The sequence below is a fragment of the Elephas maximus genome, chromosome 4, assembly GCF_024166365.1.
Source record: "Elephas maximus indicus isolate mEleMax1 chromosome 4, mEleMax1 primary haplotype, whole genome shotgun sequence".
Taxonomy (NCBI): domain Eukaryota; kingdom Metazoa; phylum Chordata; class Mammalia; order Proboscidea; family Elephantidae; genus Elephas; species Elephas maximus.
Genome location: NC_064822.1, coordinates 78,345,003 through 78,362,441, shown reverse-complemented (window position 1 = coordinate 78,362,441; position 17,439 = coordinate 78,345,003). Strand labels below are relative to the sequence as shown.

General features: G+C 36.8%; 1 protein-coding gene across 1 annotated transcript in view; it reads right to left on the bottom strand.

The window, feature by feature from the left end:
* Positions 1–508: 508 nt before the first annotated feature.
* AEBP2 (AE binding protein 2) overlaps positions 509–17,439 on the bottom strand; it is an 82,660-nt gene continuing 65,729 nt past the window's right edge. The window contains exon 9 of the mRNA XM_049882595.1: positions 509–17,188. Coding sequence (XP_049738552.1) covers positions 17,146–17,188 — 43 coding nt within the window. The 3' untranslated portion in view covers positions 509–17,145. The remainder of the gene's footprint in view (positions 17,189–17,439) is intronic.

The following is a 17,439-nucleotide window of genomic DNA, read 5'->3' as shown; positions in this document are numbered from 1 at the left end:
AAAACCAAAACCGTCTGCACACACTGTGGCTGTATATGAAAGTTAAGCTGACTCAGCAAATAAAATTTGTCAAAAACATTAGTATTTCCAACGGCAGCTGTACTCCAGTACTGTTTTCATAGGTAAATTATCTCCATTCTCTATCACTAACACTTGTGATGCCCCTTAGAATATTTGGAAATTTTAAAAGAATTCCAGTTCCCTCACACCATATACAAAAATAAACTCAACATGATCTAGTTATAAGAACCAAAACCATAAAACTCTTAGAAGAAAGCATAGGGGTAAGGCTTTAAGATCTTTTTTTGACATTGGAATCTTAGACATGACACCAAAAGCACAAACAACAAAAGACAAAACAGACAAATCAGAGTTCATCAAAATTAAAAACTTTTGTGCAAAGGACTTTATCAACAACGTAAAGAGACAACCTACAGAATGGGAGAAAATACTTGGTAGCTGTACTTCGGACAAGTGTTATATATATATATATATATATAAACTCCTACATCTCAACAAAAAAAAACAAAAAATGGGCAAAGAACTTGAACAGATATTTCTCCTAAGAAGATATACAAATGATCAATAAACACATGAAAAAATACTCGGCTGTCATTAGTCATTAAGGAAATGCAAATCAAAACCACAATGAGCTACCACTTCACACCCACTTCTTACCACAGTGAAAAAGTTTGGAAGTTCCTCAAAAAGAATTACCATGACCCAACAAGTCCACTCCTAGGCACATACTCAAAAGGCTTAAAAGCAGGGACTCAAATACCTGGACACCAATGTTCACTGCAGCATGATTTACAATAGCCAGACGATGAAATTAACCCAAGGGTTCATAATGGATGAATGGATAAACACAATGCGGTATAAACATACGATGGAATATTATTCAGTTACAAAGAGAACTGGATTTCTGATACAAGTACATAAACCAAACCAAACCAAACCCAGTGCCGTCGAGTCGAGCGACCCTATAGGACAAAGTAGAACTGCCCCATAAGAGTTTCCAATGAGCGCCTGGCAGATTTGAACTCCCGACCCTTTGGATATCAGCCGTAGCACTTAACCGCTACGCCACCAGGGTTTCCTCAAGTACATAGAAACCAAATTTATTAGTGGTTACCCGGGGTTGGAAGAGAAGGGAATAGGAAGTTATTTCTGAAGAGGTACTGAGTTTAGGGAGATAAAAGCAACTTTTAGAAATCAATAGTGGTGATGGTTGCACAACATGGTGAAAGTAATGTCACTATACTAAAATGAACACTTTGGAATGGTTAAAATGGTGCATACACACACACAAAAAAAATAGTGCTATGGGGGTTAAGTGTTACGGCTGCTAACCAAAAGGTCGGCAGTTTGAATCCGCCAGGCGCTCCTTGGAAAATCTATGGGGCAGTTCTACTCTGTCCTATACGGTCGCTATGAGTTGGAATCTACTCGACGGCACTGGGATGGGGGTTAAGGAAAAGAAAGCAAGCTACTCTAGTGGCCTGAAGGATAAATCCCTAGAGGAGGTGACACTTGAACTAAGTCATAAAAGATGGTTAAGGTATTGATGACGGAGATGGAGGAAGGGGCGCTCACAACACGGAGATGGGAAAGTGAAAGAGAAGGCTAAGACAATAGTCTAGTCCCAGAAGTTCCACACCTTTATCTTTTCTGAAGCCTTTTAGGAAAGAGGTCCAGGATGGTGAGGGGCTGAAAAAGAGGAATTAGCCATCAGAAGGATCAGAAATAGGGCTTTTGGACCCCAAGGGAGGTGCCTGTGAGGGCAACAGGCAAGTATTTTGTGGAGGCAGGAGGCAAAGAGCAGCAGCTTAAGATCTGGAATTGGGGCAGAGTCCAGGTTCCCTCCATCTGAGATCTTAATGGACCAAGGTGGAAGGCAGAGGACGACCCTTAATGGTACCAGGAAGAGGTCGGCCTGGAGCTTCAAGGTCTGACTCACTTCTCAGGTTAGGTCAGCAGGCCAGCATTTGCTCAAGCGAACTTGGAAGTCAGAGTGAATATTAGGATCTGAGGCAGCTTGGCTATATCCAGCCTCCTGGGATCAAGCCACTGGGTAAGGAAGGTTTCCAGAGTCTCTTGGTCTCCAGGAGGGTTTGTGGGTGCAGCAAGGGAAGAATGGGCAGATAGTTGGTCCCACAGTTAGCTGGGGCCAAGAATTCTCTTTTAAAAACTTTCTCCAGAGAGAGGAGAGACCAGTGAGCACCTTTTGTGACCTGGATATATTAAATCACACTCACACATACACACACTCCTCAAATGAAGTTACATTCAGACAAGTATAGAGAGACATAGATAATTCATGTTTGTAAAAACCAAAGGAAAAAGAATGCCTTGCATTAGAAGGATAAACATCAACTTCAACAAAGTGGTTATCCCTGGGGTGAGAATGAATAGAGTGGTCAGGTAGTTGGGGTTTCTATTTTATTTATAACATTTTATTACATAAAATATACAGTTATACGGGAAGTGAGCACAACTAGACCAAAGCAGACACTTAGAGGAACACGCACACCAAAAAAAAAAAAAAACCACCACTGTTCCCCACTCCCATGACCTAACTTGCTTTCACCTACAAACTGGATTTCACAGATCACATTATATTTTCCTAGGACCTCTCTCTCTCTCCATTATACCAGCCTAATTATCTGTTCTAGTTATATCCAACTCTTCACCTACTCCACATCTGTACCCACACAGCTAATGTTTGGTGGGGGGGGGGGAGTACACAAGGTATCTACCCTCAACGTACATTTATGATCAGCCTCAAATGTCATTGCAGGGCTGCCCAGTATTTGTTACTTTCTTTATCCCATTCACTCCCCAATCTTCCAGATAATAGTTTTTCACAGCTTCTCTTCTCCCTCTGGAAGAGGCTGGAATACATCCAACTGCCTACTCAAGCTGTGGCACTCAGCCGCTTAAAAAGCACCTCAAATTTAACCAAACTTTATTTCTTCATCAAAACTCATTCCTTGTGTAGTCTTTCCTCAAAGATGTTTCACTTCCCACCATGCTGCTCAAATAGCTTGAGTCATCCTTGATTACACACGTACACTTATTCTTCTCTAATACCTCTAGTATTACCCCTTCTTGCCAATGCCACTGCTGTTACTTGATTTCAAACCATGATCTCTTTCCAAGATTCCTATGAAACTCTCCAATAGCTTTCCCTGCTTGCACTACGGTGTGAAAAATTGCTTCCCATAAAGCAGCCTGTGATTCTTTAAAAATAAGTCCTATCATTTTATTTACTTGTTCATGGCCCTCCAATAACTTCTATCACATTTAAAATAAAATCCAAACTGCTTTCTAATGACCTGAGAGACGACCCTACATCACCGACAAACCATGGGCAATAGGCCAAATCCAGTCCACTATTTTTGTAAATAAAGCTTCACTGGGATGCTGCTATGCCCACCCATCAACGTAGTGTCTATGACTGCTTTCCTGCAAAAATGGCAGATAAGAGATCTTATAGCCCCTGAGTATCACAAATACTGCATAGCTCATTACAGAGAAAGCTGGCCGACTCTGCCCTTTATGATGTACCTCTAACTCTGCCCTCATCTGCTGTGCTACAGCCCACTGACCAGCTTTCTATTCCTAAAGCAGGCCAAGCACGCTCTCCACTCAAGGCCTTTGTACTTCTACCACACCTGGAACACACTTGTCTCACATATCTACATGACGGGCTACCTCATGAAATTCAGTTCTCTGTGCCCAAGTTCTCACAAAGAACTTCCCTGACTGTGCTAACTAAAGCAGCACCCTATCCTTCTCTAATCTCACCCTGCTTTATTTTCCTTCATAAGCCTTATCACTGACTTCATGTATTTATCGCCTGTTCTTTACCTTCCCACTAGAATATAAGTTCCATGAGAAAAAGGCCTTTGTTTATTCATTGCTGCATCCCAGAACACTGCACATAGTTAGGATTCAGTATTTAATAATGAATGTTTCTGATTTTTATTTGATTCCTTTTTCCTAAGAAAAATACAATATGGTTGAATATAGTGTCTTCGCCAAAAACCAAACCCAGTGCCGTCGAGTCGATTCCGACTCATAGCGACCCTATAGGACAGAGTAGAACTGCCCCACAGAGCTTCCAAGGAGCGCCTGGAGGATTCGAAGTGCCGACCCTTTGGTTAGCAGCCGTAGCACTTAACCGCTACGCCACCAGGGTTTCCATAGTGGAGTAGAGGAACAATAAAACTTCAAACTCATTTTAAAAAAGGCAATATTGCAATTTTGCTGGAGAATGCTTAATGTAATCTGGCAATATATTATGTAACAGACTGAAAATACATTCCTCATCCTTATGTATGTTTAACTTTCAATTACACTAATGAAGCCTTAGCATGTAATGAAACAAAATGACAGGTTACTATTTATTTCTAATGGATGTGTAACATATATATCTCGCTGTTTGTCATAAATTAAAAGTCATTTCAACCCTTAGGCAATCAGAACTGTGTAACCAGTGGAAATGGCTTGGAAGCATGCAGGTAAAGCAGCGAGACTTGAGATTTCCTTGCCACTGATTAATAGGTCTTCTTTCAGAAATACACATTCTTCTAACCAAAAAACCAAACCTATTGCTTGTTGGAGTCAATTCCAACTCACAGCGACCCTATAGGACTGAGTAGAACCGCCCCACAGAGTTTCTATAGGACTGAGTAGAACCGCCCCACAGAGTTTCTATAGGACTGAGTAGAACCGCCCCACAGAGTTTCTATAGGACTGAGTAGAACCGCCCCACAGAGTTTCTATAGGACTGAGTAGAACCGCCCCACAGAGCTTCCAGGGAGTGCCTGGTAGATTCTAACTGCAAATCTTTTCGTTAGCAGCAGAACTCTTAACCACTACACCACCAGGGTTTCCACTCTTTTAACACAACACTGTAAATACATTAAACAACTTACCACTTGCCCTCATGTTGCATGTTAGCTGTACGGATTAAATGTGAAGGATATACAAATTAACCTACCCAACTGTCCAGCTAATTCTGTCTAATGATCAGGTTATAAACGTCAATGAACCTTGAAACTTCCTCTTCCCATTAGCTTCATAAATTAAACTTGACAATTTTATGGCCAATCACTAGTAAGTGTAATTTCAGAGTATGCACTTTGTGAAGATCATTCCAATTCTACCTTACTTTAAAATTTTGCCTGTGTCTTATTTTATTATTTTTAACTATCATCTTGCTAAAGTATACAGCCTTTTTGAAACAAGGTGGAGGTAAAAATAGACCAGGATAACAGTTTTGTATTTTCTCCAAGGGATGGAATGGATGAAACTACTCCAAGAAGAAAGTGAATTCTAGAGGTATCTCAACCTCTACTCATCATAATACGGGAACCATGTCAGACCTACTGCCCATATTCCCAGCCTCATGAAACGTCTAGTATGCCCACCCTTGTTGGCTGCAATGATTCACTTCTATATTTTACATTTTCCTTTTTTCTGGCAAAGGAGATAAAATTTCAATTGCTTGATTTCTCCTAAATCTGCATTAAATATCTCCCATGTTCAAATTTCTGATGGCTGACGTGGCATGATTCAAAATGAGGTCAGCTGCAAACATCCATTAATTATTGGAACATGGAATGTACGAAGTATGAACGTAGAAAAACTGGAAACCATCAAAAGTGAAACAAAATGCATACACATCAATATACTAGGCATTAATGAGCTGAAATGGACTGGTATTGGTCCTTCTGAATTGGAAAATCATATGGTCTACTATGCTGGAAATGGCAAACTGAAGAGGAATCGTGTTGCATTCATTGCAAAAAGAACATTCCAAGATCTAACCTGATGTACAATACTGTCACTGATAGGATAATATTCATAAGGATACAAGAAAGAGCAGTTAATACGGCTATTATTCAAATTTAAGCACCAACCACTAAGGCCAAAGATGAAGAAACTGAAGATTTTTACCAACTTCTGCAGTTTGAAATTGATCGAATATGCAATCAGGATGCTTTGATAATTATTGGTGATTGGAATGCAAAAGCTGGAAACAAAGAAGGACAGGCAGTTGGAAAATATGACCTTGGTGATAGAAACGATGCTGGAGATCACATGATAGAATTTTCAAGACCAACAACTTCTTTATTGCAAATACCTTTTTTCAACAGCATAAACAGTAACAACAGAAGTGGACCTCACCAGATGGAATATATAGGAATCAAATCGACTACATCTGTGGAAAGAGATGATGAAAAAGCTCAATATCATCAGTCAGAACAAGGTCAGGGGCAGACTGAGAAACAGACCATCAATCGTGCACATGCAAGTTCAGGTTAAAGCTGAAAAAAATTAAAACAAGCCCACGAGAACCCAAGTACAACCGCCGAGGATAGCCCACCTAATTCAGAGACCATCTCAATACCAGATTTGACACATTGACCACTAATGGCCGAAGACCAGACGAGCTGTGGAATGACATCAAGGACATCAAACATGAAGAAAGCAAGAGGTCATTAAAAAGACAGGAAAGAAAAGACCAAACGGATGTCAGAAGAGACTCTGAAACTTGGTCTTAAACATCGAGTCTAGCTAAAACAAAAGCAAAAAATGAAGTAAAAGAGCTGAAGAGAAGATTTCAAAGAGCAGCTAGAGAAGACAAAGTAGTGTAATGACATGTGCAAATACCTGGAGTTAGAAAACCAAAAGGGAAGAACACGCTCAACATTTCTCAAGCTAAAAGAACTGAAGAAAAAATTAAGTCTGGAGTTGCAATACCGAAGGATTCTATGGAAAAAGTATCGAACGATGCAGGAAGCATAAAAGAAAATGGAATACACATAGTTACTGTACCAAAAAGAAATAGTTGACATTCAATCATGTCAGGAGGTAGCATATGCTCAAGAACTGGTGGTACTGAAGGAAGACGTCCAAGTTGCACTGAAGACACTGGCAAAAAACAAGGCTCCAGGAATTGACAGAATATCAATTAAGATGTTTCAACAAACAGATGCAGTGCTAGAAGTGCTCACTCGTCTATGCCAAGAAATTTGGAAGACAGCAGCTACCTGGCCAACTGACTGGAAGAGATCCATATTTATGACTTCCTAAGAAAAGTGATCACACCTAATGCAGAAATTATCAAACAATATCCTTAGTATCACACACAAGGAAAATTTTGCTGAAGGTAATTCAAAAATGGTTCCAGTGGTATATTGACAGGGAACTTGCCAGAATTCAAGACAGATTCAGAGCAGGACGTGGAAGGAGGGATATCACTGCAGATGTCAGATGGATCTTGGCTGAAAGCAGAGAATACCAGAAACATGTTTACCTGTGCTTTACTGACTACGCAAAGGCATTCGACTATGCGGATCATAACAAAGTATGGGTAACCTCGCAAAGAATGGGAATTTCAGAACACTTAATTGTGCTCATGAGGAACCTGTACCTAGATTAAGAGGCAGTGTTCAGATAGAACAAGAGGTTACTGTGTGGTTTAAAGTCAGGAAAGGTGTGTGTCACGGTTGTATCTTTCACCATACTTATTCAATCTGTATGCTGAGCAAATAATCCAAGAAGTTGGACTGAACAAAGAAGAATGGGGCATCAGGATTGGAAGAAGACTCATTAACAAACCGTGTTATGCAGATGACACAACCTTGCTTGCTGAAAATGAAAGAGGACTTGAAGCACTTCCTGATGAAGATCAAAGACCACAGCCTTCAGTATGGATGATACCTCAACATTAAGAAGACAAAAATCCTCACAACTGGAGCAAAAAGCAACATTATGATAAACGAAAAAAAGACTGAAGTTTTCAGGGATTTGATTTTACTTGCATCCACAATCAACACCCACGGAAGCAGTAATCAAGAAATCAAAAGATGCGTTGCAACGGGCAAACCTGCTGCGAAAGATCTCTTTAACATGTTAAAAAGCAAAGATGTCACTTTAAGGACTAAAATGCGTCTGACCCAATCCATGGTGTTTTCAAATTGCCTTAGATGCATGCGAAAGCTGGGCAATAAATAAAGAAGACTGAAGATTCGACACCTTTGAACTCCGGTGTTGGCACAAAACATTGAATATACCACGGACTGCTAAAAGAATAAACAAATCTGTCTTGGAATAAGTACAGCCAGAACGCTCCTTAGAAGGGAGGATGGAGAGACTTCCTCTCACATACTTTGGACATGTTATCAGGAGGGATCAGTTCCTGGAGGAGATCATACTTGTTATAGTACAGTGTCAACAAAAAAAGAAGACGACCCTTAATAAGATGGATTGACACAGTGCCCGCAACAACGGGCTCAAGCATAACAATGACTGTGAGGATGGTGCAGGTCCGGGCAGGGTTTCTTTGTTGTACATGGGGTTGCTATGAGTCGAACTGACTCGACGGTACCTAAGAACAAAAACGTTCAATGTCCTTACGAACAATAAGTGTTAACTAACCTCCCTATAACAACTATCATTGTTTCAAGGTACATGCCTTATGTTGCTAAGTTCTTCATTTATTTTTACAATGTCACAAAACAAACCATAATTTGAGGAAAAAAATACTTTTGGCTCATTAAAAAAAACCAAACCCCTTGCTGCTGAGTCGATTCCAACTCATAGCGACCCCACAGGGCAGAGTAGAACTGCCCCAGAGTTTCCAAGAAGCAGCTGATGGATTTGAACTGCCAACCTTTAGGTCAACAGCCAAGTTCTTAACCACTGTACAACCAGGGTCCTTTTGGCTCAGTCTCATCTTAATAGGGCTATTTTCCCTCCATCTGAAAACACATCCAGGTAGCACTTGTTTCCTAGTTTGAAAATGACATACCATAAAGGCAAACAAGTTTTTAAGTATTTTAAGGATGTTTTTGATGTTTTCCTTCACACAAAGATAAAATAGGCAACTTACTGTACTCTTGTATTACTCTAGTACTTTTCATATTAAAAGAAAACATATATGGGTACAATCAAACCAGCACAGAATTAGAAAGTTTACTTAGTCTAGCTCCCTACCCCACCCCAGAGAAAAGTCAGATTTATTTAATAGATATTTGATTCTTAAGATATGTAAAACAATATATAATTTCCCAGTATTTAGGTCTAATATTTTCCAATCTTAGAAAATTTTCAGCATAACATAAATGTTTTTGGGAAACTTAGTTCTCTTCATTTTATCCCCTTAGTGGAGAACAAGGCAGAGATGTAGCCTTCAAAGTAGTCTCCCATCACCACTCTACTAGGCCCAGTCCACTCTCTACTGTTAGGCACAGTGATTAAAACAAATCTGATCGCACAACTGGACTAAACCAAACACAGTTTCCTGAATAAACCCAACGTTTCAAAAGCCACAGTAGCAAGGGTGGGTGTCTGGGGACCAAGGTTTCAGGGGACATCTAGGTCAACTGGCATAATAAAATCTATTAAGAGAACATTCTGCATCCCACTTTGGTGAGTGGTGCCTGGGGTCTTAAATGCTAGCAAATAGCCATCTAAAATGCCTCAATTGGTCTCAACCCACCTGGAGCAAAGGAAAATGAAGAACACCAAAGACAAGACAATTATGAGCCCAAGAGACAGGGCCACATATATCAGAGACTCCATCAGCCTGAGACTAGAAGAACTAGATGGTGCCAGGCTACTACCGATGACTGCCCTGACAGGGAACACAACAGAGAATCCCCGATGGAGCAGGAGAGCACTGGGATGCAGACCTCAAAGTCTCATAAAAGGATCAGACTTAATGTCTGACTGAAACTAGAAGGACCCCTGAGGTCATGGTCCCCAGACCTTCTGTTAGCCCAAGACTGGAACCATTCCCAAATCCAACTCTTCACATAGGGATTGGACTGGACTATAAGATAGAAAAAGATACTGGTAAGGAGTGAGCTTCTTGGCTCCAGTAGACACATGAGACTATGTGGGCAGCTCCCATCTGGAGGCGAGATGAGAAGGCAGAGGGGGACAGAAGCTGGCTGAATGCGACACAGGGAATACAGGGTGGAGAGGTGTGTGCTGTCTCATTAGGGGGAGGGTAACTAGGAGTACATAGCAATGTGTATATAAACTTTTTTATGAGAGACTGACTTGATTTGTAAACTTTCACTTAAAGCACAATTAAATACAAAAACCAATCTGACCACCAGTCCACTCACTAAAACCTTAAATGGTTCCCCACCCATCTTTTAGATAATGACATGTGGAAAGCAAGAACTCAACAGTTGGCCCTTCCTACCTCTTCAGACTTACCTCCCACTATTTCGGCTCATGGAGACTCCTCTGTCTTAAACTATCCCATCTTCCTCTCCAACCCCCATCACAAACTCCCACACATTCTTAAATATCAGTTCTTCCCAAACTGATCCATAGACTCAATGTAATCCCAATCAAAATCCTAGCAAGATATTCTGTGGATATTCACAAACTAATTCTAGTTTTTATGAAAAGCCAAAAAGATCCAATATGGTCAATATGACAGTGAAGAAACAAAGTCAGAGGACTAATACTACCCAAATAACTTCAAGACTTACTATGAAGCTGCAGGAATCAAGACAGCATGGTATTTATAAAATATAAAAAATATAGAGCCATAGAAAAAAATAAAGAACCCCGAAACAGACCTACACACACAGTCAGCTGATCTTTGACAAAGGAGCAAAGGCAATCCAATAGAGAAAATAAGTCTTTTCAACAGCTAGTGCTGGAACAGCTGGATATCTAAGTACCAAAAAAAGAATTAAGACAATGTGGTCTTATTACACATTTCACAAAAATTAATTCAAAATCGATCACAGATCTAAATGTAAAATGCAAAACTACAGAACTCCTAGAAAGTAACATTAAAGAAAATCTAACTGACCTTGGATTTGGGGTTAATTTTTTAAAAACAAAACATCAAAAGCATGATCAATGGAAGAAAAAATTGATAAATTAACTTTATTAAAATTAAAAACTTGTACTCTGTGAAAGACATTTAAGAGAATGAGGAGACAAGTCAAAAACTAGGAGAAAATATTTGCAAAACATGCAACTGATAAGAGTTGCATCCACTCCTTTGCAATGAGACCAGAACTGGATGGTGCCCAGGTATCATTACTGAACATTCTGATCAAAGATTGTATATAAAAATCCTAATCAAAAGGGTGAGAGACATGGGAACAGCATTTCAAGTTCTCATAGGATCTACTTTCTGGATTCAGTAAGGCTGGATGAAGCCCCAGAGCTATTGTCCTGAGATAATCTTTAAACCTTAAACCAAAATATCCCCGGCAGTCTTCTTAAAACCAAACAATAGTTTTATTAATAAAGAATGTATGCCTTCAGCATTGTGCTCTATTAAAGAAGTATCTATACAGAACCAAACTGACAACAGCTACTTGAAAGGTTAGATAGGAAGCTTAATAGGCAGTGAGTTTATGTCAATGTGAGACGGACAAATCAGAAGAGGAGGATGAGAAATTTGGCAATGGACACTGGTGACGGTTGCACAACATGATTAATGTAATTGATACCCCTAAATTGCACACATGCAAAATGTTAAATTGGCAATTGTTTACATATGTGTATATAGACACATACGCACACCACATACACACACACATAAAAATAAAATTAGTTCTCACCCAAAAAAACACTACTTCAAGAATGTAATCAATGTCACTGCATTTTATGTGTAGGAATTGTATTGGTATTTCAGTTTCGCTGTATATATTTTTATCAATTAAAAAATGGGGGAAGAAAAAGACTTGCATCCAAAATGTACAAAGGAACTTAAAACTCAATAATAAAAAACAACCCAATTAAAAACTGGGTAAAACATTGGAACAGGCACTTCACGAAAAGACATACAGATGGTAAATAAGCATACAAAACGTGATTTATCATGTCACCAGAGAACTGCAAATTAAAACAAGATACCACTACACACCTACTAGAATGGGCAAGAAATGTTGGCAAGGATGTGCAGAAACTGGAACCCTTATCTACTGCTGGTGAACAGTGCAAAATGGTGCAGCTGCTGTGGAAAAGTCTGGCAGTTCCTCAAAAAGTTAAAAAGAATTAACCATCTGATCCAGCAACTCTATTCCTACTTATATACTCAAAAGACTTGAAAATAGGGACTCAGATACTTGCACACCCATGTTCACTGCAGCATTATTCACAGTAGTCAAAAGGTGAAACTAACCAAAGTATCCGTCAAAAGATGAATGGATAAATAAAACATAGTGTAAACATGCAATGGAATATTAGTTATAAATGAAGTCTGATACATACTACAACAAGGATGAACCTTGAAAACATTATGTTGATTGAAGTCAATCACAAAAGACTATTTTATGACCTTACTCATATAAAATAGCTAGAATAAGCATATGTGTAGAGACCAAAGTTTCTTAGTGGTTACCAGTGGGGGAAGGATGAAAAGGGGAGCCATTGTTTAGAAAGCACTAAGTTTCTATTTATGGTGACAGAAATTTGGCAATGGACACTGGTGACGGTTGCACAACATGATTAATGTAATTGATACCCCTAAATTGCACACATGCAAAATGTTAAATTGGCAATTGTTTACATATGTGTATATAGACACATACGCACACCACATACACACACACATAAGAATAAAATTAGTTCTCACCCAAAAAAACACCACTGAAACTTCAGAACAAATTTTGAAAAAACTGTCAACTGTTCACAACATATTTTAAAAAGAAACCATCTATTTCAGATGAATTAGGGTAAGATGTATTTGGAGAGAAGAAATACAGGGAAAAACTAAACATAACTTCTACAAAGACTGACATTTACAATGAAGAAATTAAAAAGATAACTAACTAGGTTCTCTTTTAATTTGTAAAACAAGAGGACACAAACTGGAAATTTTATGATCCATCCTGCAGTGCTCAATGACTGTACTAAACTAGCTGCACTGGGTCCATCTATCTGGGGTGAAGTTCTCACATCAATCCTCAAATTTTAAAACCTATTATTATTCCTTAGCAACACATCCTCAAACTCACACACAGACACACAAAACCGTTATGCTTTTCTAAAGGGAAAAGGTCCCAAAACATGTAACCTTTGGGGAATAATGCTCTGGGACCAAAACATTGAATAAATCAAATATTGGGAAATTTTTTCAAAATAGCATTACTTAGATCAAATCTAATTCATTAGGAACCACCACAAGAAAGTTCTCAATAGGTAGCTACGTTTAGAGGCAAATTTGATATGTTACTTGAATCGTAAAATTGAAATCTTGTTATAAAACGCAGGGCTCCAACAAAAAAGATTGAGCATATTTTTAACAAAATTGAAATAAACTGACAACTGAGTATGTAAGAATACAGCATCAATGACCCTTTGCATTGAGAGTATTTGTACAAACTATAGTTCCCTTTATAAGTTTCATATTAAAAGTTAAATACTCAAAAAATAAAGTTATATGACATTATCACAGATTTTGGCTTATGGCAGGTCAGTTCAACCCTACTGGTGTTTTATCACTGTAACTCTCCAAAATATCTGTGTAACAAGTAATCACCTGTAATACTCATTCAACTAATATTTGAGACTCTCATTTGTGCCATACATCACACTAGGGACTGCAACACATAACTAAGGCAGAAACACTTTATAGAAAGCAACTTTATGTGGTATTGTAATGTACATTATCACTTCTCTCACACTGTGAGAGGCAGTTTGACAGAGTAGAAAGAATACTCCCCCAGAAAAAAAAGATCTGGGCTTTAAATCCTGCTCTAATCTGCTCATGAGTTGTTTTTAATTTTTAGATCAACAGAACTACGTATTACACCATGAGAACTTGATTCAATAAAGGAAATTAGACTATGCAAATGTGTAAAACAAAAAATAAAAAAATACTACATTCTTAAGGCTACAGAGGTTCATATTCATTAGAAAAGACAAAATGTTCTAAAGTCAAAGAAATACAAAACTCTGAAGACCTTTATTTTTAAAGCCATAGCGTTGGAACTGCAAAAGCTCCTACATCAGGTCACAACATTCTTCAAGAATTAGCAAAAAAAAAAAAAAAGTCTGCAGGAAATTTTCTAATAGAAACTGTATCCCTTTATGTAGTAATTGTTTAGAATAGAAAAATATTTTAATGTAAAACCACCAAATAAACCACTTCTCTTTAAAAAAAAAAAAAAAGCAAACCTTCAAATGACATAGGATTTAACTTCAGGCTTTACTATGTAACAGACAGAATATACACATACTTGTATTAACCGGAATGTACCTACACTGAGAATTTCTTAGTTGCAGAAGTATTATTTTTTAAAGAATGAATTGTGACTAAATAGAAGGCCCCCTTCAGCTATCTTAATTATGTTACTCTCATTTTCCCCATATTTTGTTTAAAATGTAACACTTTTGCTAATCATATATTACACTGAGGAAAAAATTCAAATAGCAAAAACAATGAAGCATGCTTTATATACTTGCAGCAAATGTATCCTCTTTTTAAAGAATATATGCATATTTTTAAACATTTTATTGAGATGTAAAAGGGAGAAAAGCTTCACACTCACAAAGGTTTACTGACATGATTATCAATGCTTTCAATGAGTACAACAAATCTTAAAATATGCATTGAGAGCTAAATACTGTCCATCTTAATTTCCTTTCCCCTAAAATTCAGAAGTAATAATGTGGGTCCGCTTTATGGAAGATTTATATATGAAAGGTAAGTTTATTAGAAAAATAAACAACTTTAAATTTTACAATTTTTCCACTTTAAGATTCTCTTAGATAAAAATGTGCCATATGGTTTAAACATGATCTGATTTACAAAATCTCATTTAGTCCTATTTAATAACACAAAATACAAGCCATAAATGGTAAAACTGTTGGGTTATTAGTAATTATTAAGAAATTCAATATAAAATTTAGGAAAAAATTTAAAAAGAACCATATGTTGCAGGTACCTAGTATAGCAATGCATACTGTAAATTAAGGAACTTTCACTAGTTTTTAATGTACTGGCTTATTTTCAATATTAACACAATCATAAAAAAATGCAAGTTGTGTGGTCTAAATTTATTTTGCCAAAAATTTTAGCAACTAGACCAGGAGTCAGCAAACTTTTTCAAGGGTCAGATAGTAAATATTGTAGACTTACAGACCATAAGGCTCACTAGTCAACTCTGTCACTACAAACAGAAATCATTAACAGACAATATGTAAATGAATGGGTATGTTTATGGGCTGAATTCAACCGATTCAGAACAATGAATTTTAAATAAGAGACTGATTATTTCACGTGCCATGTTACACATGCTGTCTATAGGAGGGACAATATAGATGAGTAGACATCAATAAATGAACGTTACAAATTTAAAATTTCACACTTATTTCCCAATCATAACTGAATGTGTGTAATAATAAGTTACAAAACTAGCTTATTTTAATTCCACATTCTCTCTCGTGTGTTAATAGTAAGGAATCAAAGGCAGATAAGATAAGCAGCAAACACTAGAGGCCAATTGATAACCATGAAATTTAGTTTTAAAATACAAATATTTCTACAAAGGATAAAAGTAATTTATCCATGTGCCCCTAAAGGAAGTATTAGGTGTATATTTTCAGATGTCATTTTAAAATTTAATTGAATTGTTACAATTTTGAAGCTAAACGTGATTTGCTTTGTTTTATTAGAAAAAAATACTCAAGCAAAAGGTCTACAATCATTGGTCAATTAAGAATGACTTACAAGAACATGAAGCATTAAAATAAAAATACAAGTACAAACTATATATCTGAAACACTTCTATTTGGCAATTTCATAACAAATCAAAATAAAAAAAACAAAGGAGATTGCAGGTTACTTTGTAGATACAGAATAAAGCAACTGATGAAGTGCTTAAGCAAAAGAAGATAAAAAAACACTTTCTTTTCAAAAAATAAAATCACATTTGTTACAGATAATATGGATAATAACCTTATTAAACATCCATTCCAGAATGTCTTATAGTAGCAGTGCTTTTATTTGCACTTATTTAATTTTATATGACTCATTTCATGTATACATCTCTTTAATCCACTGTAATGAATAAATTCTCCCATAATTTTTATTTTTTTTTTAATTTTTTAAAGCAAATGAGAAATGATTTATCTATCATGGAACTTTTCCCATTTTGGAACCAAACGCTTAATTCTATATTTTTGTCTATTATTTCTTTAAAAAATTTAGTGTAAAAACTGCTGGTTTTTATATTTACTGTAGTAAAGTGAAAACTCCTCAATCAGGAGTATTTTCTGCAGTTTGACTGCATATAACCACATACTTTACAATATGTCCTTCCAACAGTAAGGAAATAATTGACTTCACGGTCACTGTCAGAAATGAGTGCCATAATTCTATTATGGGTACAGGTCCTCCCTCAAAGACTTTCTGGAAGGATGTTCAATGTGTTTTGTTCTTATAGATATTAACAGTAGTACATAGTCCCTTAAGTTTGCAAAAGACATTTATTGTTAAAAAAGGTGCTTTATTAACAGTTTCTCTGGTAGCACTAGTGAATTACAATATCCTTCAATATTATTTCTACCATAATATATACATTTTTCATGCCTCTAGAAAAACATCTACAGTACATTTCATAATATAAAAATATATTACAAATCTGCTGAATTATTTACAAGCAATGTTCTATTATCTCTATGCAACATTTGTTTGATACAATGCTAACAAGTTACACATATTTCCATTTCTGTAAGTTAAAAAAAATCCATATGGCTTCTTGCTTACCAAGCAAGAAAGTGATTTTATTTTCCTTTTCAAAACCAACTTTGGTGCATAAAAGATTCAGTTTGAAGATACTTTAAAAAAAATACAATTTTTCTTACATTAAGAAAAAACAACTCAAAAACCAAATGCTTTCCTCAGAAAAAAAAAAACTTATATAGGTCAAAATGAAAATACGAGGATTACTCAAATCATGTGAGATAGAGGTTTTTCAAAAACCGTTAACAGATTAGTTTTATAGGTAAATAATAACATACTGTACTCCATGAGAAAACCCTAGTCCTGCAAAGGGAGCCACCAGACATACTGCAACACTCTTAACAGTAATTTTCAGCCCTAATTCGATAGACGAATTTTTAGTTGATTGCAAATGTCGTTCACTGTTTGCTTAAATACAAACTGAACATTTTTCTTAGAGTTCTGCAAAAGAACACAAATGGCAACCAATCACATCTATTTATCAAATTGAAAGGTAAATTCTCTCTTGATAATTTTCACTGTCTAAATATTTCCTAATATGACTTCAAATCAATAGACACTGTCAAGACAAGTATCCTTCCAGTGCTTCTGGTGTTTTTAAGGGCACATGTGATTTTTCTTTCAAATATGAACTACTGTAATCACTAAAGGGAAAAAAAAAGCAGCTTAAAGCAGCAAGCATGCAAAGCCTT